The 24,952-nt window shown below is 46.8% G+C and overlaps 2 protein-coding genes across 4 annotated transcripts in view; both read right to left on the bottom strand.

Annotated features, from left to right (window-relative positions):
• The window catches only part of Dnah10 (dynein axonemal heavy chain 10), a 114,765-nt gene extending 104,805 nt beyond the window's left edge, over positions 1-9,960 (bottom strand). Inside the window, exons 1-5 of the mRNA XM_076869509.2 lie at positions 9,747-9,960; positions 5,749-5,817; positions 3,125-3,207; positions 2,107-2,215; positions 1,147-1,262 (exon numbers count right to left, since the gene is read on the bottom strand). Coding sequence (XP_076725624.1) covers positions 1,147-1,262; positions 2,107-2,215; positions 3,125-3,207; positions 5,749-5,817; positions 9,747-9,960 — 591 coding nt within the window. The remainder of the gene's footprint in view (positions 1-1,146; positions 1,263-2,106; positions 2,216-3,124; positions 3,208-5,748; positions 5,818-9,746) is intronic.
• A 476-nt stretch (positions 9,961-10,436) lies between these two features.
• Positions 10,437-24,952, bottom strand: part of Atp6v0a2 (ATPase H+ transporting V0 subunit a2) — a 34,415-nt gene continuing 19,899 nt past the window's right edge. For 2 of the 3 annotated variants that reach the window (XM_076870704.1, XM_076871883.1), the window contains exons 14-20: positions 23,229-23,347; positions 21,935-22,145; positions 19,561-19,680; positions 18,150-18,269; positions 16,255-16,372; positions 14,643-14,814; positions 10,437-13,649 (exon numbers count right to left, since the gene is read on the bottom strand). In XM_076870704.1, coding sequence (XP_076726819.1) covers positions 13,544-13,649; positions 14,643-14,814; positions 16,255-16,372; positions 18,150-18,269; positions 19,561-19,680; positions 21,935-22,145; positions 23,229-23,347 — 966 coding nt within the window. In that variant the 3' untranslated portion in view covers positions 10,437-13,543. The remainder of the gene's footprint in view (positions 13,650-14,642; positions 14,815-16,254; positions 16,373-18,149; positions 18,270-19,560; positions 19,681-21,934; positions 22,146-23,228; positions 23,348-24,952) is intronic. The other variant, XM_076871413.1, reaches the window with a different exon arrangement.

Raw genomic sequence — 24,952 nt, 5'->3', positions numbered from 1 at the left:
AGATGGCTGCCCTGCGTTCTCCAGGAAACTTCTGACTTGGACACCTGCTCACACTTCTACTCATATGCCTGAGATGCCTCTTGAGTGCAGTGTGTGCAAGAGAGAATTCTGGGGTTCCCCTCCAGATCTGTCACCCTCCCCATCTCTGCAGTGACCCCGCTAGGCCCTGGTTGCTCATGCACATCCTCACAGTCATCCTAGATACCTCTTCATTCAACTCCAGCTCCCTATCATCTCCAAGTCCGTTGACTGCGTCCCCAACGTGCCTTCGATGCATCTCCCTCTCTCCTGATTGAGCTCTGGAACCCACCTAGCCATCACGTTCCCCTAGACTCTCCCATGCCCTCTGGGGGTGGGGGCAGTCCTCCTGTCCCTTACACTCTTGCCCTGGCCCCTTGATATGTTCCCACGGTGGCCAGGGAAAACTGCAAATCCAACCGTGCCATCCCCCCTCCTTCCCCTCTCTGTGGCCACGATGGCTGTCCTTCTGTCCCTGACTGTGACCATGGTGCTGGCTGCTTCCTCTGCCCAGGAGGCTCCCACACCAGACCCTCACGTGCCTGCCTCCTTCACCTGGCCCAGGTCTCAAGTCAGAGCCACCTCGTCCCCAAAACTCCCCGACACCTCCCCGGCCTTCCCCAAGAACGCCTCTCTGCTGGAACTGGCCTGTTGGTGAGCTTTCGCTTTTTGTGTGTTTGATACCAGGGATTGAACTCAGGGCACTCAACCACTGAGTCATGTCCCCAGCCCTATTTTTACATTTTATTTAGAGACAGGGTCTCGCTGAGGTGCTTAGGGCCTCGACATTGCTGAGGCTGGCTTTGAACTCCTGATCCTCCTGCCTCAGCCTCCCGAGTCGCTGGGACTACAGGCGTGCACCTCTGTGCCCAGCTGCAGTGAGCTTACTGATGCTTAAAGCAGCTCCCAAGGTTGCCCCCCACACCACACAGCCTATTCCATCACAGGTCCAGGACGCTCTGCCTCGGTGACTGTCACCATCCGGTGCTTCCCATTGTGTATGTTCCACATCTGTCCCCTGAGAGTGTGGGGACATGTCCCTCGCCTCTCACAGGGGACCACCACTGCCTATCTATGGGGTAACTGAGGCACAATGGGGCCTTCGTCTTAGAAACACCAGTGGCTCACCTGGCAAATGATGCCCCTCAGGAGGTGAAGGACGTGGGCGTTGATGACACCGTACTCCAGCGTTTCAGGCATGATCTCCATCGCCTCCTTCATGTCACTGGCCTCAGGGATGGACTCTAAACGGAACAGAGCCAGAGGTCAGATGGCGGGAGGGCAGCCGCAGCTACGGTCCCCAGGTGTTCAGGAAACTCCTCTTGCTTCCCAAGGGACGCTTTAGTCACCGACTCCGACACACGCTGCTTCTCTCTGTGCTGAAGCAGATTCTGGGGTCCAGGTGGATCTGTCCCATGCGCCAACCTGGCTGAGACACTGCTCTGCCCACCTCCCCTCTGCCCAGCTATGCTTCCTCAGTCCCTGGCCAAAGTGGCTTCAAGGCATATGTGGTCACTGTCCCCCTTCTGATGAGGCTTTATTAGGCAAATATTGGCTTTGCCCACCAAAGCCTGGTCCCCACAGTGGACAATATGAAGCTAAAGTGGCCTCTCCTCAAGGCTAGCTGAGGATGATGACTCACAGGACATAACCCTCTGTCCCCAGGATGCAGTGTCCACCCTTCGCCAGCCACTGTGTGCCCAATGCTCTTTGCCTGGACAGGGCGTTTTTAGGGGGACATCATGAAGGCCCTGCATATGCTGCTTTTGGGGTGACCAACAGATTTTAGTGTGAAGGCAAACTTGCAAGGAGGAGTCCATGGATCACAAGACTCAACTGTACCAGTAAAGAGTGACATTCTCGCGAAAGGTCAGAAGAGGGCTGGAGAGGCCAGCGTGCCTGAGGCCCCAGGTTCCTTCCCCAGCAAGGAGGAACAGAGAGAGGAGTAACGTGTAAACAGACCCTCGCACACGTGCGTGCACCACCACAGCACACACACACACACACACACACACGTGCTCGTGTGCACACACGTGCACACAGGCATACACACACACACATACACGCGCATACATACACAAAACGTACCTTGTGTGTTTCTGAGAAAAAACAACACAGTCTGGTTCAGAAACTCCTCAGGAACCGGGTGGCAGAGCACCTGGAGATAGGTTTTCTCCACGACGCGCTTCACGATCCTCTGAAACCGGGGACCAACAGTTGTCATGGCTGAGGACCACCTGCCCACCACAGAACCCCCTGCCCAGGCCGCCCAAGTGCTGCCCAGCCACACAGTTGGCAGGCGGCTGGCACTTTTGCTAACCAGCCATCGCAGGAACACCTGGGGTTGCTACCCTAAAAAGGCACCAGCCAGGCTAGACTTCCCTCTGAAGAAGCGCGGGCCAGGCTGAACACTCAGTCCTAGACTAAGTTCCACCCTTGGGACTTGTACCATGCAGGCCTCGCTTACCAGGCCTGTACTGCCCAGACCCTACCCACTCTGAGGAAAGACAGTGTCCCTCTGAGGAAGGACAGGCCCTGACTGGCTCCCAGGAGATGAGCTCTGAGCCCCTGGAACATCCTGTCTGGTGGATGTTCATGGGGTTTGTGGTGGACGCCTGTGACTGTCCGCCTGGGCCCTGAGCCACATATTGCAGTCTGGCCTCTGGAGTGGGGGTGGGGCTGGAGGCTGAGCTGGGCTGAGTGACCAAGGCCAGCCATATGGACACCCTGTGGCTATGTGACTGACCCCCAGTGATATCCTGGGCACCAGGGTTCGGGTGGGCCCATTGGCTTCAGGACATCTGGTGTGAGAAATGAGTACCGTCCACAGACTCCACAGGGCAAGGACAGCTGGGAGCAGGTGCCTGGCCTCTCCTGGACCCGCCTGTGCCCTTCTGCTTGGCCGACTCCAGGGCCACCCCTTCTCTGTGATGAGCCATAACTAAGAGCAAAACAGCTTTACCAGTCACTGTGAGTCCTTCTAGCCACTGAGTCTAGGCGGGGTCTTGGGGACCCCCACGCAGGACTCTTTAACCCCATCCTACAATCTGCGTCCCAGGGCACTCCCACCTCATTGCCCCACCACTAGAACAGGAGCCATGCATACTTTGGTGGGGACATTTTCCAAATCTTCATCCTCTGTGCCGAGTGGAGTAGCCAAGGACTCGCCACTCATCAGCAAATTCTTAACTGCAAAACACAATCCAACTCGTGAGATCAATTAGTCAGAAAACTAGGTTTCCTATCACAAGACCAACCGGCGTTTTTGTTCATAGCAGATTTCATTCGGTGGACATGTTATCAAAAAGCCACACGTTTTTAAATATTTTTTAGACGTTGATGGACCTTTATTTTATTTATTTATCTTTATGTGGTGCTGAGGATGGAACCCAGCGCCTCACACATGCTAGGCAAGTGCTCTACCTTTGAGCCACAACCCTATGTGTTTTTTTTTATATTTTTATTAGTTGTTGATGGATCCTTATTTTATTTACTTATTTACATGCGGTACTGAGAATTGAATCCAGTGCCTCCCACATGCTAGGCAAGAGTGCTACCACTAAGCTACAATCTTAGCCCCAATGTGTGTGTTTTTTTTAACCAATGAATCCTCTTACAAGTTCGACTTACATTACAACTGAGGAGAGGTGTACTTCATCAGAAATCAATATGTACACGCACATGCGTGTCCCAGCTACAGGGTCCAAGGTGTGATTCCCTGAGGCTTATATTTAAGAGAACTTTAGCCAACAGGTCAGTGGGTATGCCTTTTTCTTATAATGAGACTAAAACTCAATGGGGAGGGGAGTGAAAAGAAAGCAGTCTAAATAAAAAGAAGACCACTCTCCTGGGTCCACAGTGACCAAGGTCAGCTCAGAAACCTGGGAGTCTCAGTTCTGAGAGTTTCCAGCGAGGCAGGGCCTTGCAGAGCAGGAGAGATTCCCTAGAGAACCCTGATCCCTCTGTGAAAGGCCCGGGGCAGGGCCAGTGTGGCTTTGGAATCAGCTCAACTTCAGGCCTCTGAATCCTGATCCATAAAATGGAACCCTAACCTCTACTGGCCAGATTCTGGAGCCTCAGATGATAGCATGGTCCAGTGCCCAGCACGCACTACACAGGCTGGCAGAGGAAACTGTCTATAAGACAGCAACGCCAACCTTATCAGGGCACTAGGAATGAACTACAATCAAAAATACATTGAATCACACCTGTAATCTCAGGGACTCAGGAGGCTGAGGCAGGAGGATCACAAGTTTGAAGCCAATCTCAGCATTTTAGACTGTATCTCAAAATTTTTTAAAAAAAAATTATTTAAGGGCTGGGATTGTGGCTCAATGGTAGAGAGTCCCTGGGTTCAACTCCCAGTACTTAAAATAATAATAATTATATATATATACACACACACACACACACACATACATACACACACACACACACACACACACACACACACGGATACTTAATACATCTTAGAAAAAGCTAAAATGATGTTTCAGGTTCTAGATATTTTACCACAATAAAAATAAAGGGGGAAATAAATTTAAATGCTGACTGGGAAATGCTGGTGATTCACAGACGGAAATGGGCTTTCCCTTCTCAGCAGCCCTGGCCCCGGGTCCACTAGGACTGAAGACTCTGCAACGGCCCCTGGCCCCTGGCCCGGGGGCCCTGATCTTGGGGAAGCCCACCTTGCCTCACGCGTCTTATTAAGGCCCGGGTTTCTGAGCGAGGCCCCCTCCTCGTCTTTGGAGGAGATCACATTTTAACAATAAATTCTCCTGAAAAAGTCAAGATGACTAAAGGAGACACCACGGAGGGCCCAAGTCCTCTCAGTCCTCTGTCTTCCCACACCCGGGCAGCAGAGTGGCGGTGAAGTGGCGCTTCAGACCTGGGGCGCCAGCTTTCCTTGGGCAAGCGAAGGTGATTGACAGCCCCGCCCCGGCCATGTGGCCTGCATCCGGGTTCTCAGCCTTTGCACCCGGGCGCGGGCAGGCTTCGTTGTGCAGCTGTCCCGTGTGTTTTAGGGGGTAAGGTAGCATCTCTGGCCTCTACCCGCCAGAGGCCAGGAGCACCCAATCGCTACACCACACTCCTGACATTGCCCCACGTCCCCTAGGGGTCAAAAATCCGTCCCAGTCAATAACCACAGCTATAGAGAACTGGGTCAGAGTGTGTGGCTCAAGTCACAATGTCACTGCAGCAGAAACCTCCGGAATCCTGCCCGGGGTATAGAATGTCCTGCTGCCCCTGCCCCCACCCGGCCACAGCACAGTCCTGGGTGCACACGCGTGCGCCTGGGAGATTCTCTGAAAGGGCGGGCTGCTGTCGTTTGCACAAGGGGACGCCTCCCCTGTGCCCTTCGTGATGCTGACAGAGACACTGCCAGTGTGAGAATGGTGCTTTTAAGTCTGAGCCGTGCTGGGTTGAACACTGTCCTCCAAAACTCCTGTCCACAGAGCCTGATCTTATTTGGAAAGAGGGTCTTGCCGATGGATAAGTTAAGCCGAGGGGTGGGGGGGCTGAATCCAGCACCTAGTAGTGCCTGTGTAAGAAGGGGGAGCCAGGCACACCAGGAGGAGGTCCCAGGAGCAGAGACAGACCTCCCCCAGGGCCCAAGGGGGAGACCGGCCCTGCCCACACCTTGATTTTTCACTTCAGCCTGCGGAACTGAACAGGATGCATTTCTACTGTTTTCAACAGCCAAGGCCCCCTCCCTGCCCAGCACCGCACCTGGCCCTCTATCCATGGACCCACTCTCTTCTTCCTCCTCCTCATCTTCAGACAGGGCAAGCATCTCGTCTTTAAAGCCACAGACATGGAAAAGGAAATACAAAACATAATTTTTTACTGCATGAAACTCCTGACACCTTTGCCCTCTGTGGAGTGGAGGGACTGGGATGTGCCCACCTGGAGCCTTGTGCACATTTCAGTGCAGCAAAAAAAGTCCTGCAACTGGGGCTAGATTGGGGTTCAGGGAGGAAAGTTTGTGCTAACTCTGCCAAGAGATGAGGGATTTTTTACTTGGTTATTTTTTACTTGAGAATATCAGAGTTACCACCAGCCCCAAAGAAACACAAAACATAGCTCATGGTTGTATAATATTATGAACATTTTTAGCAACACTGAACTATATGCTTAAAAATGGTCACAAGAGCTGGTCACAGTGGTAAATACCTGTAATCCCAGAAGTTTGGGAGGCCGAGGCAGCCCCAGCAACTTAGCAAGACCCTGTCTAATAAAATACAAAAAGGGGCTGGGGATGTGTCTCAGTGGTTAAGTGCCCCTGGGTTCAATTCCCGGTACCAAAAAAGAAAAAAGGTCACTAGAACCCAGGAAATGAATCTGCTTTTCACCTATTGCAGAAAAAAAAGATTAAATCGACACAACCCAGTGTCAGTGAGACTGTTAGGAGATGGGAACCATGTCCATGGAAGCTGGGGTGGGATGGGCAAGGCCTCTGTGCAGGGTGGTTTGGTAGGACCCATCCAAATTGCAAATGCAATTCCATTCTTGGAAATCTATGCTGCAAAAATACCCAAGGCATGCAGAGGGGAGTGTTGCTGCTGCATTCTGGGTGGAATGGAACACTCTGTAAAACCCAATATCCTCTAATCAGGGGATGGGTAATGAAATGTCCTTCAAATCTATAACTGTAATGGCCCCTGCGAGAGCAGATGCAGGGTGGGGCTTAGGAAACAGGAAGCTTGATTTTGTCACTCTTCACTTTCTACATTTCTGCTGTGTGAAAGAGAGACCAGGATTCTGGTGATACTGGTGTGGCTGTTTTTAAAGGTGAGCAGATTGCTGACTGGTATGTGCAGTACAGCTGCTGACACTCACTCTCCCCCACCCTCTGCCCTCCCCGAATCCATCTGTTTCCATTCGTGTCATTTTTAACTGGGAGCAGAGCAAAGCTCTGACCAGAGAGATGCAGGATGAGAGAGAAAAAGGAAGGGGTTTTGCATACTGGTCCTGCTGCAAAGTCCTCTGGACACACCAGACACCCCTGGAAAGGATCCAATAAGATGGTTCAAGTCTCCTTGTGAATGAAGGCTTAATATGCAGAGGGTAAAGAGCAATATGGCCACTGCGTTGGAGAAGAGGTCCCTCTCCCACCTCTGGCCAGAAACCAACACATGAGGCAACTCTGGAACCTCAGAGGATCAGCAGCCTTGAGAGTCACCAGGGACAGTATTCTCACATTCTCACCTATCTAGCAGGGAGGACAGGGGGCAGAGGGACCCAGAAACAGGTCACAGCTGAGAGGATTTCTGAGTGCCCTTTGGAGGGGCCAGAAATTAACAAGGGGTACCCTGTGAAGTGAGACTCAAAGCCCCTTCCACAGAGGACGGCACCTCCAGCCAGGAGTCAGCAGGTCTAAACATGCTCTAGAAGACATGGCAGAAAACAGCCGTTCTACCATTAACCCTGTCGGGTTGCAAGAAGCCAATGTCACACTCATTTTTCAAGGTCTTGGTGTAAATTTTTTGAAGTATCAAGGTCCCTGACATTGAAGTATATGTTTAATAGTTCCTCCTGTGGCGGGGCCATCACCACCACCACCATGAAGCCCCAGACTCTTCTCACGGGAAGAAGACAAGAGAGAGCGACCGCAATCATCGGACCACTGAGGCCGAGACCAAGCCTCTTGAAGAGCCAAAACATGAGACCAAAAAACTAAAGACTCTTTCAGAGTATGCTCAGACACTGCAGCTAGGTTGGAATGGGCTTCTAGTGTTGAAAAACAGCTGCTTTCCAACATCTATGCACATCCTAGAGGGGGACCAGGGAGTTATCAGTGGTCTCCTCAAAGACCACTCTTCCGGGAGCAAGCTGACTCAACTGAAGATTGCCCAGCGCCTTGGACTAGACCAGCCTAAGTTGGACGAGGTCACGCGTCGCATCAAACAGGGGAGCCCCAATGGCTATGCAGTGCTCCTAGCCACCCAGGCAACCCTTAGTGGGCCTGGCACTGAGGGGATGCCCACGGTGGAGCCAGGCCTACAGAGGCGGCTTCTCAGGAACCTGGTCTCCTACTTGAAATAGAAGCAGGCTGCAGGGGTGATCAGCCTGCCAGTGGGTGGATCCAAGGGCAGAGACAGCACAGGCATGCTCTATGCCTTCCCTCCCTGCGACTTTTCACAGCAGTACGTCCAGTCAGCACTGAGGACATTGGGCAAGCTAGAAGAAGAGCACATGGTGATAGTTATAGTGAGAGACTCTGCCTAGCCCAAAACCTGTCTTTTCCAGCTCCATGTTTGTGTCACAAAAGCAGTTATTTTAAAATCTGATCCCTTCTCAACCCTACTCCCTTGGTTTGAATTCTCTGCTGGGTTATTTTGGTTTATTTGAAGGGGAACAAAGTTCTGTCCACCACTAAAACTAAGTTCTTAGATTTGGGGGGCGGGATTTTTTTTTTTTAAACAACTATGAGAAGGGACTCTGTTACATTGACTTCTAGTGTACAAGATACTGTCTGCTGTATTCTGTATTTTTTTATTTTTTGACTAACTGTATGGAAAGTTGTCAGTAAAGCCTTTGTCAGAGGAAAAAAAAAATAGTTCCTCCTGTGAAGTGTGTCCTTGTAGCTATGGTTTCACTTGGAGATAATATGAACCTAAATTGGAAACCATGCAAAACAAAGTGGTCGGTTGCAAAATTCTGCCTTGGAGGAAAAAAAGACTGGATGTTTTTAGATGCCAAAATATTATCAAGTGGTCATCTCTCTGAGTGCTACAAGCAACTTGTTATTGTTGTTTAGTTGTGGTTTTGGATTTCTCCATAATAAATACATGTATTATTTTGTGCAAACAAAGAATGAATATTTAAAATAAATGAATGGCCGGTACCTTTATTTAAAAAAATAATACAAATAAAAAAGTAGTTCTGCCTGGAACTGCACCTGTAAGAGGACTTGTGTGGGATCAGGAAGTCCTGTGGAGATGACTAGCACAGGAGGCAGATCGCTGAGGCTCACAACTGTGTTCTGCGGTCCTGCCGAGTGTCCTCAGCACTCTGTCCTGTACCCCATCTAACTCTGCACCAGCCTCCCTGCTCCCTGGTGTCCCTGGACCTATCTCAGAGTGGGCTGGACCAGCAATGGGATGGGTGGTCGACTGCCATGGAGGTTCTGGATCACTGTTTCGACCTGAACACTGAACCATTAGTGTCATTTTTAAATCCCGATTTGGAAGCATTACTTCTTAGCACTTCAGGTTCATGGAGAAGTAGAAAGGGGAGCTCCTCTCACCCTGGTGAGACGGGGTCAGGATGCCCTCAGGCCCTCCCGCCTGTCCACAACCTCCTACTGGACAGCAGCTCTTCGCCAGCTCTATGCCTGCGGGCGAGGTGCTTAGCCCTCTCAGTGCCAGTCCTCCCATCTGTCGAGCGAGGGGCAGGGATGGCAGGACCCCCACCAGATAGGATTAATGAGTTGATAGGAGCGTTTGGAGCTATGCCGGTACACAGCAAGGGCTAAATAAGGGCTCGCTGCGGCTTTTCACGCCAGGTCCGCCTTTCCCAGCGGGGCGGTAAACCCGCGCGGGGCGGTAAACCCGCGCGGGGCGGTAAACCCGCGCGGGGCGGTAAACCCGCGCGGGGCGGTAAACCCGCGCGGGGCGGTAAACCCGCGCGGGCGGGGGCGGCGGTGCCCGTCCGGGTCGGCGGTGCCCGTCCGGGTCGCCGTGCGCAGGCGCCGGTGTGACGCGCTGCGCAGGCAGGCGGCTCACCGATCTCCACCTCCACCTCCTCTGGCACCGCGGTGCGGTAGAAGAAGAGCGTGGCGGCGCCCTCCTCGTCGCTCATCTGGTTGAGGAAGTGCAGGATGACGTCCTCGGCCTCGCCATCGTCACGGTTCAGCAGCTCCTCGAAGAGCTGGGGGTCAGTGATGCTGAAGGCCGAGTACACAAGGTCGCGCATCCACAGCACCCGCAGGTCGTCCATGGCGCTGTGCGGTGCACTCGGAGCCCAACAAGACAGACCGAGTCAGAAGCCAGACGGGCGTCCGTGGCAACGGCTCCCCTAGCAACGGGCGCCCGGCAACGGCCGGCGCGAGGGCCGCACGGCCCCACGCCCAGCGCCCGGCCCGGCCTGCGCTGCGACAGCGTGCCCGCCCCTTTGTGCACCTGGCCGAGCTTGGACAGTCCGGGTGGCGGGGCACCTGCAAGTCGAATGCCTGTTTTGTAGGTAAGAAAGCTGAGGCAAGAAACGTGTCAGGCGAGCAAAGGGGACATCTATCTCGGAGGTGGCAAGACTCAACTCTAGGCCACTCCCACGGTGGACCCCTGGCACCAAAGGGAAAAATACACGGCGCAGAGCCCCCAGACCCGCCAGGTTCATTTGGGCATTCAGGGTTAGGGAAAAGGGGCAGAGCTCTTTGGCTTTGCAGCCAACTAGGGCATAGTAAAGCAAGACACATCTTAAAAATATATATGTATTTATTTGTCATTAGCAAAAGGAAGTTCAATACTGATAGGAAGATGCAGATTTGCCCTTTCATGCACTTGTGGAGCAAAATACTAACTTGTTCATTATCATTTCCCCTGGCAGGGAGCTAAACCCCTACATCACAGGGCTGACGGCAGGAACCTAGCCTTCTTGTTGATTTTTCCATCAAGGAATAGGTGGAATGTTCAAGGATTTCCTAAAATTCTAAACCAAAGCTCAGCCTCAATGGTCCGACTAGAAAAACTACTACACCAAACTGCCTTATGCCAGCATCTAAATAAGATTTCTTAATATCCTCCCTAGAGATACACCACGTGGTGTACAAGCAAACATGCCTTTAAAACTTTTAATACAGGAATTTATTGTTTTTAAATGCAGACTGCAGAACTGCTGTTGGAGTTATTTTTTTGGCTTTGTTTTCCAAAATGGGTCAAACTCTAAAAAGTCTTGACTACTTAACTGATCAACAATGGTTACCTATGCTACACAGAGTCTATGCCTTATTAAGCTATGGCAGATTGACCACTGAGGCCAGAATCTTGTAAAATAACCATCCCAAGTCCAGCACAGAGGTATGCACCTGTAATCCCAGCTACATGGGAGACTGAGGCAGGAGATCACAAGTTTGAGGCCAGCCTGGACAACATAAGTGAGACCTTGTCTGGAAAAAAAAAAAAAAAAACGCACTCCAGCAATGAGGACAGCAGATAGGTCTTTTCAGAGTCCTCTGGAAGATGGAAAATCCACAGGGTTCAACCTCCTTCACACTCCTTAAGTGACCATGAGCACTTCCCACCATTCAGGGTGAAATCATATTCTGTTTTATAAAGAAGTCCCTTGGGTTTTTTATTTAGGACTCTTGTCAACACACTGCAGTAAACATCTGAATGGAAGTGGAATGATGTGGCTGTTGTGACATTTTTCTCCAGAAAGATAAAACATATTTAGCATCAATCAGACAACTGACCATTTTTCCTCTGGATAATTTGCATCAAGGGAATAAAATATCTTGTAAAAATATACTCACAATTCTAGCACAGCTTTTTTAAACAGAACAAACAGCAGCCATTCTGGTAATATGACATGGAAACCAAGCAACTTATAAAGAAATAAAAGTTCTCCCGGTATCTAAATTTCACCATTGTTAACTATATTTCCAGAGTTCTTTCACAAAAGTTAGGTTATTAATTTGTTTTTATATATATAATTACATTCTATATAAAAAGCACTACATAGACTATCTTTGAAAAGCGATTCTCCACTCTTCATCCCATACACTGAAAAGAGGTACTCATTGGAATTAAAAAGTGGCCCCATGACAGTTACTAGCTGGGGTAGTAAAAATTCCAGAAGATACTGCGTCCCTGGCTGACAGTGCCCTGAAATCTTGGGATGAATTAGTTACCTCGGTTATTACCACAGATCCTTAGGGTACAGTAACAAACGGTTAAAGGACAAGGTACAAGGGAATGCAGCTCCAAGGGAAAAGCAATGGAACAGCACTGTTAGGGTTTCAGTTTCACCCAAAACAAGTGCCCAACATTACACTTTCCAGAGAAACAACTTAAGAGCAGGGTCATGTTCAGGAGTCTCATTAGCACTGTTTTATACTTGATAATTACCATATGAAGGACAAGCTGGCTTTGGGTAACACTTATCAAGCAGATGCATAGAGTCTTTACTATAATTTTTTAAAGGTTTAAACTTAGAGTCATGGCTAGGTCACATGACGTTCAGTTCATGACTCTCAGCAAACAGGCCATGAAATTACCTGAAAGATCCGCTTAAATTCAGTGCTCCCCTAATCCTGTCTTATAATGAAAGGGCCACACCCTCTACCCTGAACAGGCTAGAGGAGCACCAGGACAAACAAGCCTCTTAATGTGTCATTCAGTTTTAAGAATGTGAAAATATGTCAGATTTCTTTTTCAAAATAATTATCTAAAATCAATTGAGGTAAAATATGAAAAATCAGCATAATTTACAAGGATATGGAATAGATCAAAATGTTCAACAGGAATGACTTTAATTCAAGCAAAATTAAATGTTAAGTGAATAGATGAATTTCAATTCAAGACTATAAATTAATGGCTTAATAATTGGTTTACAACTGATCTAAATAGTCTTTGAAAGTTTACCTTTACCCTTATCAGAACTTTATTTAAGAATTAGTCTGAAAGTAAAAATTTATACTATTCTCAAGGATAAGTGCAATCTCTTCATGGTAAAATATCTTAATTTATCTTTTTCTATAAAAATATACAACTATTACTTTTAACTCTTTCACTTGGTACAAACTCCTCTGGTTCAGTAACATCAGCCAGGCTGGTCACTGAGCTCAAACTGTACCCACATGCTGTCCTCCACAGCCACAGTGGGTTTAAGGCTCAATATTTAGTTGATCTTTCCAAACATACAATTACCATAATTGGTTTCCTGTAAGGATGAATAATAAGAGTCTTTTAAAAATATATAAATGGAATAACCATTTGTCGTGTGTTATTTTATCCCATTTCCCCAATTATTAAAACAAGATGAAATAGTAGAAATGATCCTCTACTGTTAATTCCAGGTAGCAAACAATAAAAAATGTTTGCATATTTTTGATCAAGCAGAATAAGGTGAATCTTTTAATTATCCATCATTAAATTATTTAAAAAACTATGTTTTAACTTCAACTATTGGAAAATATTATCTGACAACTTCAGGTGACAGAATAAGCTCTGTATTTTTTAATAAGGTTTAAAAGGAATCAAGTATCTAAGACCATTTTCAACTAGCCATCCAAAATTGGCTTCTCTCCCCCGATCCTATATTTTAAAAAATAACTTTAACATAACATTTGGCATGAACTTACACTTGCTCATAATAAAAACCAAAAAAATTATGTGTCTGAAATTGATAAACATTACAAAGTATTTAACATATGAGGAAGAGGTATATCTTACAGAATTATTTGGCTACGTCATAAGGCAATCAATGAAGACAGAATTTTTCCTATCATAAATTTGACATATGTGAAATTCTATAACATGATATTCTCCATAAATCTGAAAGCTCATTGGTTATAGCAATATGATCATGCCACGTTGTCACCATCACTGAACTTCGATGAAAGTAGACTGAATGAGAAAGGAACAAATTTGGTGCCTGCACCAACGTAGAATTTGTTCTGAAATTCTACCCTACAATAAAAAAAATATATATATTAGTGGAAGATTGTGAAACAACATTTCTGTGTTCCTTAAAATAACATGTGTAAGTTAAAAAAAAAAAATGTTCCTGTGTTAAAATCACTTAATTCCATACACGTTCTTGGCATAGACATTTTTACTTGGAAGACACCCCTCCCTACGGTGCTGGCTTTCTAAGAGCAACTCTGACACACCCCACCACCTCCCAAGCTGCCAGATACACAGGATCAGGTCAGATAACGGGAATCTCCTGTTCACTTAGGTCATGGATGCAAAGAAACAGTCGAACATACATACTATAAAACATTAAGAAATAAGAAGATTTTTTTTTTTTTTTTTTTAAGTAGCAGGGGTTGAACTTGGGGGCACTTGGCCACTGAGCCACATCCCCAGCCCTATTTTGTATTTTATTTAGAGACAGAGTCTCATTGAGTTGTTTAGCACCTTGTTTTTGCTGAGGCTGACTTTGAACTCTTAATCTTCCTGCCTCAGCCTCCCAAGAGGCTGGAATGACTGGTGGGCGCCACTGCGCCTGGCCATAAGACGCCTTTTTTTTTTTTTTTTAATATTTTTAGTTGTAGATGGACACGATACTTTTATTATTTTTTATGTGGTGTTGAGGATCGAACCCAGTGCCCCACATACGCTAGGCTGGCGCTCTACCACTGAGTTACAACCCCTGCCCAAAGAGGCTTTTATAATAAAGCAATCTGCTAGACTCTGAGGAGAATTAGAAGCCTGAATTATACATGATTAGTATACAGGCATAATTTGCTCTCACTTGCCAATAACAACATTTCAGAACCTACCAATAACATTTTAGAAAGAACTAAAATTTTAACTCAGAGGACCTCAGCCCAGATGCTAAACACACAAAGAAAAGACCAGCCTGTGTTAGGCTTGAGATGTATGGGTGGGAGGGGCTTCCCTCACTGGAGAATCAGAATTCTAAACAACAGCTCCTCAGCCACATCTCCAACTCACCAGTGGAGGCGTATGGCATGAAGAAATGCAGAAAGCCCTTCCATGATCAAAAGGATGAAAATCGTTAAAACTGCAAAGAGAGCAATCACCGGGAGCAGCAGCAAGACGCCGTAGGTGGTGTCTACTCGCAGGCCTACTCGCATCAGCATGGCCCACAGGACATCAGACAGCTCTGAAAAGGAATCATTTGGCAGAGTTCACTTTTTGTCAAAACAATAAAACTCTCTGTTGGTTGAAAATGAAAATGAAAAGTAAATTCACTTTAAGAAGATTAGAAACGTTGAGTATTAAAGTGTTTTCTTTTTTTTGAAGCGCACACACATATGCATACACTCACCAGCCCCCTAAAGTCCATGGGTGCAGTGCTGGCGCTTCCCATGTGTAACTTGGCCAACTGAGCAATCAACTGGGGGGAGGGGGCAAGTGCCTTTTCTTATACTTGGCAAATTACCTTCTTTCCTAGGTTTTGATCGGCTTCCGACGCTGGGTTCTGTTCCTTCACTGTCTTGCAAATCTGCAGCCTCACTTCTAGGCCACCAGATCCTCATTACTTATTTTTTACCCCAGTTCTGGGGATTGAATCCAGGGCCTCACTTTGTCATTTTTTTCCTTTGCTTCCCTCTCCTCTTGGTTTGCTAATTCCCTGTGATGACCCACTTTTTAAAACTTTCCTGTGGAATTACCACTGGACAATGAGGCAATGTGACTATGTGCATGGACTGAATGCAGATGCAGTGACCAACCACCCACAGGCTTCAGAAGAAGTGATGTGACCGGCCTCTGATCACAAAGCCCAGGTGTGTCATCTGTGTGATCTGTGGACTACAGCTATCAAAGCACACATCACACACATCCTCACAGTGAACCATGGAAACTAAAAATTGAACTGTGTTGCTGGGGAATAGGTGTTACTTAAATAAACTGCAGAAACTGAAACTCACAAAACATCAGAACCACGGGACTGCCTATGATCAAAACTGTCACTCAAGCTAGGCGTGGGGGTGCATGCCTATAATCCCAGAGACTCAGGAGGCTGAGACCAGAGGATCACAAATCCAAAGCCAGTCTCAGCAACAGCAATGTGATAAGCAACTTAGTGAGACCCTGTCTCAAAGTAAAGTGCTGGGTATGTGGCTCAGTGGTAGAATACAGCTGGGCTCAACCCCTAGAACCAAAAAATAAAGTAAAGCAAAACAAACCCTGGGACTCTGCACTGTGTTAGGACCTACTTTAAATGAGTTACTGTGTTCCTAAGGCAGGAATAAACAAAGCAATGGCAAGGAAAAAAATCAGAAACAGTAGCAGCAGAGTGAAAGTGTCTATGCCAGAGGTCCCTAAACCTTCTCATTTCCCAAAGCCCTCACGTCTCCAAGATGGTCTTCATGGCGCACCTCAGCCAAGAGAGCCAATGGATCTGCCTATTAAGTGGTCGAGTCCATACAACTCAACAGTCCTAGCACACACTAACCAAGAGACAGTGCTGGTCTCCCTTGAAAACTTAAAATACCCCTCAGTGCCTGAGTTGTTCAAAATTGAAACGCCCCCATGCCCGCAGCATTGCAGTGGCCTGCTCAGCAGGGGCTGGGGACTGTGGGTCTAAACCATAACTCACGTGCATGAGCCAAGCTGAGCGCCCAGAGCCGCAGGTAGGACGCAGTGTTGGAGATGCAGCCCAGACAATATTCAATGGAGTGGATCACTTGCGTCATCAGTATTTCTCCAAAATTAAACTGGGAGAGAGGACACAAAAGGTTAGACTCTGCCTCCAGTGCCCGCTTCCACTGTGGAGTGTGTCCCTGCAGGACCACAAGGAAAGCACTGGCTTCTGGGATGGCAGTGAGAACAGAAGAACAGGAGAATAGGCTGGTGGGTGAGGACAGTGAGTTTGACCAGCCCCATGATCAGAACTCACCATCCCCTTCCCCACTCTACCGCCCCCCTACCCAAGCCTCAGTTTCCCTATGTAAACGGAGAGTGCAGAACTAGACGGTGATTGCCATGACCACATCCTCAGAGAGGGCCACAGGATTCCAGGCTAGCCTCAGAAATCACCCAACACCACATGACAGGAGTCACAGGCTAAGGGGACGCTAATCCGAAGATATGTTTCCTGGGTCCGAGAGCTGTGGAGAGAAGGCCCCAGGACACCAGAAGAGGGTCCTGAGGGCAGAAAGGCTGCAGGACACTGGGTAAGATGCCTCTTAAGATGCCCAGCTCTGCATTCTATTGTTCTATGATTCTATGAAATTATTAATAATCTCAAAATAAAACACTAAATTACATAATATTGTCAAAAATGTGGAGTTTAAGATTTTTTTTTTTTTTTTTTTTTTTGTCCTTAATAAGAAGCCCAGTAAGGTTGCCAAGAAAATGAGGCAGATAGAGGAGTGCACATGCTCTATCCTGCCTGCCCAGGGCCTGCCCTTTCCCTGACCAGCCTTGCTCTCCAGCCACAGCCATTGTGGACTGACCTATGGCCTCCTAAATGCATGCTGAACTTCTGTCCCAAAGTGACGGTTTGATAATTATAATTATCTTTACAAAGATAATTAAAGTCAAATGGGGTCCTAAGGGTGGGGCCCTAGTCCAACAGGACTGGTGCTCCCACAGGGTGAGGAAGAGACTCCAGGAAAGACCACGCCATGTACAACAGGAGGCAGCCCTCTGCGAGCTGAGGGGGAGACCTCGGCAGAAGCAGCTGGCCACAGAAATCCTGCTAGAACTGTGAGAAACAAATCCCTATCATTTAAGCCAAACTCTGCTGCCTTTAGGTATGGCTGTGCCAATAAGGAAAGCAGCCACTGGTCAGGATGGCACATGATGCCAGCAGGCGCATCAGGGCCCTTCCCTGGGATTTCTCCTACTGCAGTATTTAAATAAGAGTGTCTCCCCTCCCACTGAAAGACTGAAAAAAAGGGTTGAGGGTACAGCTCAAAGGTAGAGCACGTGCCTAGCAAGCACAGGCCCATGTGCTAGCCACAAAAAGAGAATGGCTAGAGAAAATAAGCCCAGAGCTACCTGTGGCCACGGCTTAGCATCATGGGACCAACCAGCTTCAGAACATATAGCAAACTTAGAAAGAAAAAGCCCAGGGAAGGCCTCTCAGAATGAGAGGACAGGAACTGCAACCAACTTCCTGAAAGTAACTCTGTTCTCTCCGATGTGAGTTGGTACATTTCCCTTTGAAATCAGTGCAAACCAGGTCTCTAGTTCTCACAGCTATGGAAGGGTTCTGACTGAATCAGCAATGCTCATGACACCCCAAGTCCCTTTAAGCACAAGAAGCAATGTTCCCACAGCAGATCCCAGGGTAAAGGAGAAACGACAGAGTGATGTCCCAGACCCCTCCATTCTGTCACCATCAGTGTGACCCAAAGAGCACTGGGAAGTTAAAAGTGATCATTGCCTTGTTTTCTGAAATGATAATTATCACTTTTGTTATGATGGTTATCCCTATAGAAGCTTCATTGCTTATCTAAGTTTATCAATAGCAAATGAAAAGATTACCTCTTCACACGTCATTTCTCTGCATCCATTTTCCATTTGGTTATTCCCCTCTTCTATGTCCTGGTTTCCCAGCAGAGAAACTTCTTCCTCGCTATCTTTCCTTACGAGCGTGTAACCACTCTACCAAGCAAAAGAGCAGAGTCAGAGGCTCTAACATTACAAGGTTGCAAGAAAACCCAAGTTTCTTGTTTCTCTTAACAATTCAGCTCTCTGAGAAAAAAGTTCTCTGAAAGAAAATAAGTACTTCATACTCAATAGACTGGCTTTTATTAGAAAGAGAGCAGACAATGTTAGTAAGGCAGTGGGAAATGGTGAAATGGTGTGGCAACTCCTCAAAAATCAAACGTGCGGTTTAACCAGGCACTTCACTTCTGGGAATGTACCCAAAAGAATGGAAGGAAGAGACTCAAAGAGGGATGGTCACATACCCATGTACACAGCACCACTATTCACAATAGACCAAAGTGGGAAACAGTCCAAGGTCCACCACAAATGCATGATAAACACAGCATGGTACATCCAGGCAACGGAATATCAGTCTTTAAAAGGAAATTTTAACATGCTAAAACATGGATAAAACTTGAATACGTTGTGCTAAGTGAAGTCAGAGACAAAAGGACAAGTATATAATTCCACTTCTACGAGGTACTAAGCTTGGTCAGATTCATAGAAACAGACAACAGAGTTCTGCCAGGGTTTATGGAAGGAGGAGAAGAGGAATTGGTATGGTTTCAGTTCTGCAAGAGGAAGGCGTTCTAGGAATGGGCAGTAGTGCAGGACATTGTCACTGTACTGTACTTGATGATTAAAGAGTGAAAACTAGACATATAGGAGAATAGTCAGTCTGAGAAAAGTTCAACATACATGATAACTGCTTATAACCAGATGGGAGAACTAAGTTCTTTTTTTAATTTTTTTTATTCTTGGTGCTAGGGATTGTACCACTGAGCTACATCCCCAGCCCTTTTTGTTTTTCATTTTAAGACAGGTCTCACTAAGTTGTCAAGGCTGGCCTTGAACTTGCAATCCTGCCTCAGCTTCCCAGTTTATTGGAATTATAGGCATGCACTACTATGCCCAGCCAGGATACCATTTTCTACATTTTAAATAATTAGTTGTATTATTTATTTTTTAAAAAATTGAAAGAAAAAGTTAAGAGGTAAAAATCTGGAAAAAGCTTTATAATTACAATAAGCTGTAAAGAAGGGCTGAGCTCATGAGCTCACACCAGGCTCATGGGCAGTCTGGGTCCATACGTCCAGGACTCACAAGCTCTTCAGGCTCTTGTAGAGCAGGCGACACCAAAGTGCTAAATAAAGGAAGCTTGGCTTTGCAAAGCACCCACACCAGTCCTGGCATAACTGAAAGACATGCTCACAACTTGGTGACACACACCTGGAGTCACACTTACCCGGCTCACACCAAAGCAACTCCGCCCATTGTGTAGCCACAACAAGAAAAGTGGTTTTCCCAAGAAGAGAACAGGAACAGACAGCGCTGTGACGACCAGCAGCACTTTCTGGACGTGCTCCTGTTGGTGCACAAGGGAGAAGATCAATTAAAATATAGATACAAAACACAGTCCCTAGGAGACGAGATGGGATTAGGGAAGAGCAGCCACAGCGTCCCTGGGCAAGGAACACCCAAGAGCTGTAAACCACATGCTATCTGCCAGCGGATCCTTCCACTCATGGCCAGAAACTCAGCCCAACACCAGAGCCAAGGAACACAGCAATGACACACTGGTGAAGTATCATTTTGTCTTAGGGCAATAAAAAGAGTTTTGGAAAATTCTAAATGGAGTCAAACTCTAGCTATAATTTTCTAAAAACATCTTTAATGAGAAAACAAAATGCCTTTTTACACAAGCAAAATGTCTTTTTACACTCAATTGTCTTGGGTTTTTAAAATTATTATTATAAAATAAACTATTTGAGGGCTGGGCTGTGGCTCAGTGGCAAAGCGCTTGCCTAGCATGCACGAGGCACGGGGTTCGATCCTCTCAGCACCACATAAAATAAATAAAAGAAAGGTATTTTAAAAAAAACTATTTGAGGAATGTGAGTGTATAATAAGTTAGATTTATTTCTATACATGGAAAATATTGAAATAGCATTCAGAACAAAAGCAAAAACATTGTCTTAAAAAACAAACAGACAGGCACAGTGGCACAAGCTTGTAATCCAGAGTATTACAGGAGGCTCAAGAGGCTGAGGCAGGAAAGTGTCAAGTTCAAAGCCAGCCTCAGCAACTTAGCAAAGCCCTAAGTGGCTCAGTGGTTGAGTGCCCCTGAGTTTTCAATACCCAGTAAAAACAAAAACAGAACCAGGACATCTGGGTGCAGTGGCATAGGCCTGTAATCCCAGATATCTAGAGGCTGAGATGAGAGTGGCAAGTCTGAGGCCAGTCTCAGCACCTTAGCAAGACCCTCTCAAAATAAACAATAATAAGGCTGGGGATGTAATTGGTGATAAAGCACCCCTGGGTTCCATCCCAGTACCAGAAACAAAAAACAAGCAGAGCTCTGTAGTTGCTTAGAATTAGTTCAAGAGCAAAGCAGGGGCGAGGTGCAGCTCTGTGGTGGAGTGCAGACTTGGAATGCACAAGCTCTCAGCTCTGTCCCCAACACCAAAACCAGACCAGCCCGCTCCCTCATTTACTGCAGTTGGTGTGGCTGTGAGGATGCCGAGGAGAATGTGATAAACTGGCAGCATGCTATCCTGTGCCTGTTACCCTGAGTAGCTGTCCCCATGTTAAAAATAGGTTCCTGGGGCACATGTATGGCTGGGCACAGGTTGCACTGTCCTTGCACCATCAACACAATGCATTCCTTGAGACACCCAGAGAGGTGGCAGCCACAGGCAAAACCACCTCAGAAGTACTGGGCTGTGGAGTTGCGTAGACCTGGGTTCAAGCCCTAGCCCTAGCAACTATGGAGTTACTGGGTCCACCATGAGCTACAGGTTGTCATCAGCAAAATGGATGACACCACCTGCTGGTGGAGCTGTTGTGAGAACTGAGAAGGAACCAATTATCAAGGGACATACACACACTCAAGTGTGCAGCAGTTGCTGAATTCAGGTAGCTTCTCCTCACTGATCTTGCCACAGGGCCTCTTTCCACTGAATGACCTTACACATTTACATGTACCTATGTAACTCTACATTTCTATAAGATAATGATGAAATACAATTTTTTAAAACCACAAAGAAGAGAAACAGAAATAAAAGTAGTAACTCAAGAGGGCCACAGAAATAGCTCAGTTTTTGCACGCACAAAGCCCTGGATTCAATCCCCAATTACCATAAGCGCACACACACACACAAAAAGTAAGAACTCAAAAAGTTCAAAGATTTCAAATGTGCAGCTTGCCAGCAAAGCCCAGAGCTGTGTGTGGAGCTTCAAACCTGCTTAAAACTCTCTCCATGGAACACAGAAAACTGGAAATGCTCCCTCAGGGGGTGCACAGGACTGAGGACAAAGACAGCTCAGGAGAGCAAAGGTCCCCAGGTTGGCGCTTCTTTGAACACCCGCAGTCTCTGCACAGCATGCTGAGTGGCACCTGCCCTGCCGTCCTTGGGGAGGACACTGGGCACTTACAGAAAGTGCCTGAGCAGTGCCTTAGCACAGCAGACTGGCCTGCTCTGGTGACAGCACAGGGACACCGAGGCCTCCCAGGTCCCCCGGAAGGCTATGACTAGCACCTCCACAAGCTGTGCGGATGGAACAAATGGGAGAAGGGAGACTTCTGGGGGAGTCCTAGGGGGAAACGGGACATCACTCACCTGCCCTGGGTAGAGGCCACTTGTTCCACTTGCTGGGAATATGAACATGTTGATGAACTCAATCAGAATGCTGGGAGCTTCCCTGGAATTTTCTGCTGAAAACACAAGCCACTTATAGACAATCATGAAGATGAGGTATCCGAAAATGCAGAGCATGAAGAGGAGCTCCGGGATGGAAACCAGGAAGATGTTGAACTTCTTCCTGAAGTGCCTGGAAGACAAGCATCCATTACCCAGGGACAAGCGTAGAAGAGGCAAAGAGCAAGAGCAGCTGAAATTCTGACTCAAACAAGAAGAGCCACACTAGGGTGATACCCTGGTCTTGTGATGACTCACACAGGGCTGCAGATCTTCCCATGGGGGAAAGAGAGAATAGTAGAAATGACCAAGACTGTGGTGCCAGACTCCACCAAACCTCCTGCTTTATTCCTTTCTTCAGATTCATTTCTTTCCTTAAAGTGAGGCCACAAATTACTAGTGAATCTGGTATCAAAGTGCCCTATCTCAAAGAGGCTGTTGTAAAAGTTTTTCCAAGTTTCCGATCATGTTAAGACTTAAGGTTACAATGTGAAATAATACCAATTATGTTCAGAGATGAGAATGAACAGGAATAAAAGGATACAACCTCTTATTTTTATTCTACTAGCTGTAAATAACAGAGACAAAGAGGTTTTCAATTTATAAAATAAAAAAGGAATATGACAAAATTCATCCCTGACTTGAATTTACATGGCAAATGTCTCCACTTGAGCAGAAGCTCCATCAGGGCAAGGGCTTTTTCTCCTGTGCTCTCCTGTGCGCGGAGTCCCCTGTGCCTAAAACAGTGCCGGGTACGGGTATGCACTCAACAAACACGTGCTGGATGAACCAACCCATGCCCACAAAACCTAAGTGATCAGAACAGACTTGTACAGGCCAAGGCTGGGGCTCAGAGGTATGGGGCTTGCCTTGCATGCATGAGGTGCTGGTTTTGAACCTCAGCATCACACAAAAACAAATAAAACAAAATAAAGGTATTGTGTCCATCACAACTAAAAAACGTATTTAAAAAAATTTTTATGGGAGTTCATAACCCACTTGAATCTAATGTATGAAATATGATATGTCAAGAGCTTTGTAATGTTTTGAACAACCAATAAAAAAAAATTTTTTTTAAAAACATACTCATGTAATATCTAATACAGAGCACACTAGCTGCCCTTTACTCAATCCAAAGAGCCTACTAGAAGAAGCAAGGTTAAGAGGGCTTATAAACTTGGCATATAAACATAGCTTTAAAACGATCTATACTTACAAGTGGTTAAATATTCCCAGAGTGACACCAAAAGTCATGTGAATAATTCCTAAAATCACAGACATTTTCATTTTGAAAGAATTTAGGAAAGTGAGGCGATTGGTTGCCAAGTTCCAAATCTGAAGACCAAACAAAAAAGAAAGAAACCTTTAACTTCCTTGAAAAGGTAATGTTTGAAAGTTCCTCTTTTAAATGGAGAGGCAGCTCTCAATTTACATAGAACAGCATTCTGACTTTTCTCTTGATGCTTTCTTCCTGGGAACCACTGATTTTCTCAAGCCAGGGCCACAGACTGTCAGAAAACAATCCCATCAAAATGAAACCCAAGCCATGTATGGTGGTACAGGTCTGTAATCCCAGCAACTCAGGAGACTGAGGTAGGAAGATGGCAAGTTCAAAGTCAGTCTCAGCAAGTTGGCAAGACCCTGTCTCAAAATAAAAAATAAAAAGGCTCAGAGGTTAAGGCCCCCTGGGTACCGTTCCCAGTACCAAAAAGTGAAAAAACATACAATTCAAAAATCACCAAGTACAATGACACAGGTTCAGGAAGTAATCAGAAAGAAAAGCAAGGGACCACCCCGAGGTGCAGAAGCACAGCTCCCTCTGGCAGGATTGTCGCAGCCCTGGGGCACAGGCCACTCTCACCCAGGAAGGGGATGCACACGCATGCGTTACAACGTGTTCACCGACATGTTTTCATTGACATGTTTTACAAGTCCATTACCTGTGCATTTTGTAATAATATAACTTCAAAAAATAAAATAAAAGAAATACAGCAAGTGGCCGGCCTGTGCCTAGGCCGAGGGGCTGGGGCAGACTCCAGGTGGTAACTGAGCTTCCCGGGCTGAGCTGAGTGCTGAGATCAGAGCACCAGGGCTGAGATCCCTGGCAGCCATGACCCAAGCCCCCACAGGTCCCCATTCAGTGACTACTTCTCCTCCTCTCTGAAAATTAATTCCCATAGTATCCCTTCAAGAGGATTGGGAAATTAAGATGAAAACACAATCATTCTATTTAAGTTAAAATAATAGTTTAGAAGGAAAAAGGTACAATAACCAGGGGACCAGTCAATCTTACTGATTTAAATATATCCATCCCATTGGGGAGGGCAGGAGACAAAGCAAAGCCAGCAGCCCAGGGAACGACACAGGGGTGCCACAACCAGGCCAAAAGCACAGTCTTTTTTTTCCCCACCTGCAGTGCTCGGGACAGAACCCAAGACCTCATACATCAGGCAAGTGCTCTGCCACTGAGCCACGCCCCAGCCCCAGGTCAGCCTTTGTATGTTAGCTAACACAAAGCTGGTGAGAACCACCTCCTGGGTTGAGGCTGGGAACTAGAACACATGTGCTTCTTCACATCTTCCTGGAGAAGCCATGATGAGGCCCTAGGTGGATAGCAAGGACTCATGGGCAGGCGTTGTGGGAGCCACCCACATGTTTACAGGAACTGGGAAGGTCATGCCTGATTTTAAAATTAAAATAATGACAACAAAACCATGCCCCAATCTTCCCCTCTGGCCCAAACACCCAAATTGTATTCCTTGGTTCCTTTATGCAGAAACATTTCTTTCCTGAAAGGAAGGCCACAGAGTACTAGTGAATCTGGCTGCAAATGGCTCTATCTTAAACTGCCATAAAAGTGTTTCGTGTTTCCAATTACATAGATTTAAGACACGGCATTAAATCATATGAATGTTTAGAGATAAGAATAAAGGAGCTGGG

This window comes from Callospermophilus lateralis, chromosome 1 (genome assembly GCF_048772815.1).
Source record: "Callospermophilus lateralis isolate mCalLat2 chromosome 1, mCalLat2.hap1, whole genome shotgun sequence".
NCBI lineage: Eukaryota > Metazoa > Chordata > Mammalia > Rodentia > Sciuridae > Callospermophilus > Callospermophilus lateralis.
Note: the sequence above shows the minus strand (reverse complement) of the source record. Positions and strands in the feature narration are given on the sequence as shown.